At 38.8% G+C, this 1,560-nt stretch overlaps 1 protein-coding gene across 1 annotated transcript in view; it reads left to right on the plus strand.

Annotated features, from left to right (window-relative positions):
* LOC108797019 (vesicular glutamate transporter 1) overlaps positions 1-1,039 on the plus strand; it is a 158,476-nt gene extending 157,437 nt beyond the window's left edge. The window contains exon 12 of the mRNA XM_018568583.1: positions 635-1,039. Coding sequence (XP_018424085.1) covers positions 635-979 — 345 coding nt within the window. The 3' untranslated portion in view covers positions 980-1,039. The remainder of the gene's footprint in view (positions 1-634) is intronic.
* Positions 1,040-1,560: the final 521 nt, after the last annotated feature.

Genomic DNA, 1,560 nt, shown 5'->3' on the forward strand with positions numbered 1-1,560 from the left:
TCAAGGGTCTGGTAAGGAATTTTTTTTGGGGGGCACACATTTTTTTTGGCATGGGGTCCCCTCTAAAATTCCTACCAGATCTAAAGTGTCTGGAAGGAATTTGGGGGTAGACTGCACACTGTGCTTTTTTTGGTTTATTTTTGGCATGGGATCCTCCTTAAAATTCATACCAGACTGGTAGGAATTTGGGAGGGGGACCCCAGGTTGTTGTTTTTTTTTAGTTTTCACGTTTAACAACATAATAAACTCCATCAAAATAGATTTAAATTGATCCAAAGCGAAAATGAAAAATTTGGATCTATACGAATTCCAAATAACAATCAAACGAATCGATCCAAAACTAAACACATTTTTTGAGCCTTTATATGTCTTCCTGATTGCATCCCTTGACCACCAATGTATCACAAAATTCTCAACTCACCACTAATGTAACAGAGGCATTTACGATGACCACTGCTTTAACAGGAGCATTTGCACTTACCACCAATGACAAGGGGCTTTTGTTAGTTCTGAGCAGCTCTCTATCTATATGCTACCTATATCTGTATGTTACATTGTCTAAACTGTAGCCACAATATGTAAACTGTTTTTTTTTATTATTCTGTCTTTACTGTACTCTACACATCCAATGCAGACTCGAGAAGAGTGGCAATATGTTTTCCTGATTGCATCCCTTGTCCACTATGGTGGTGTCATTTTCTACGGCATCTTTGCTTCAGGAGAAAAGCAGCCATGGGCTGAGCCAGAGGAAACCACTGAAGAGAAATGTGGTTTCATCCACGAAGATGAGCTTGCTGAGGAGAGTGAAGATCAGCCTCAGGGCTACGGTGGTGGCTATGGCAGTTATGGTGCCACCCAGAGCACTAATTTCCCCAATGGCGGCTGGCCAGCAGAATGGGAGAAAAAGGAAGAGTTCATCCAGGACCAGGGCAAGGACCCCTATTTATATGGGACGGCTGCAGAAAGGGACTTGTCTTGAAAATTAAAAAATTATACAAAAGTCTAACTAAAATGACAGCAATGTCTCAACTTCAACTGAGAGTGAGCAAGAATCTAATGAAAGGTGACTAGTGTTGCCAATCCTCCCCACTTCACTTGATTGTGTGGCTTCCTTTTTATTGTTTTAATACATTACTATGTACCATAAAGGGTTAAAGGCAGTGCCTATAGTGCCCCTTCATCAAAATCGCAACTTTTTCTGTGGTGTCCTAGGGCCCATTCTATTTCTGGTATCAGTAATTTGCTTGTTGCTTATGTAGGTTGTCACAAGGCTTGTGTCTTGAAAATGTTTTTCACTTGTTTAAGTGTGTAAGCAATAAGGATGAGTGTATTTTATCATTGATATTGAACACTTAGTTACGAATATATACTTTCTTGTGAGATGTTGTTTATTCATACTTGTTAATGAACCAGAAATGAAATCATGGGCACTGCATTGGCACATCCCTAAACAAGCAAGGCAGAATTGCCCAAATACTTCACGATACAATACTAACATTGCTTTGTTTCTTCTATTTATTTTGTAAAGAGGTTTAATTAAATAAATAGTATATCAATATA

This window comes from Nanorana parkeri, unplaced genomic scaffold (genome assembly GCF_000935625.1).
Source record: "Nanorana parkeri isolate BGI_ZX_2015 unplaced genomic scaffold, ASM93562v1 scaffold1213, whole genome shotgun sequence".
NCBI lineage: Eukaryota > Metazoa > Chordata > Amphibia > Anura > Dicroglossidae > Nanorana > Nanorana parkeri.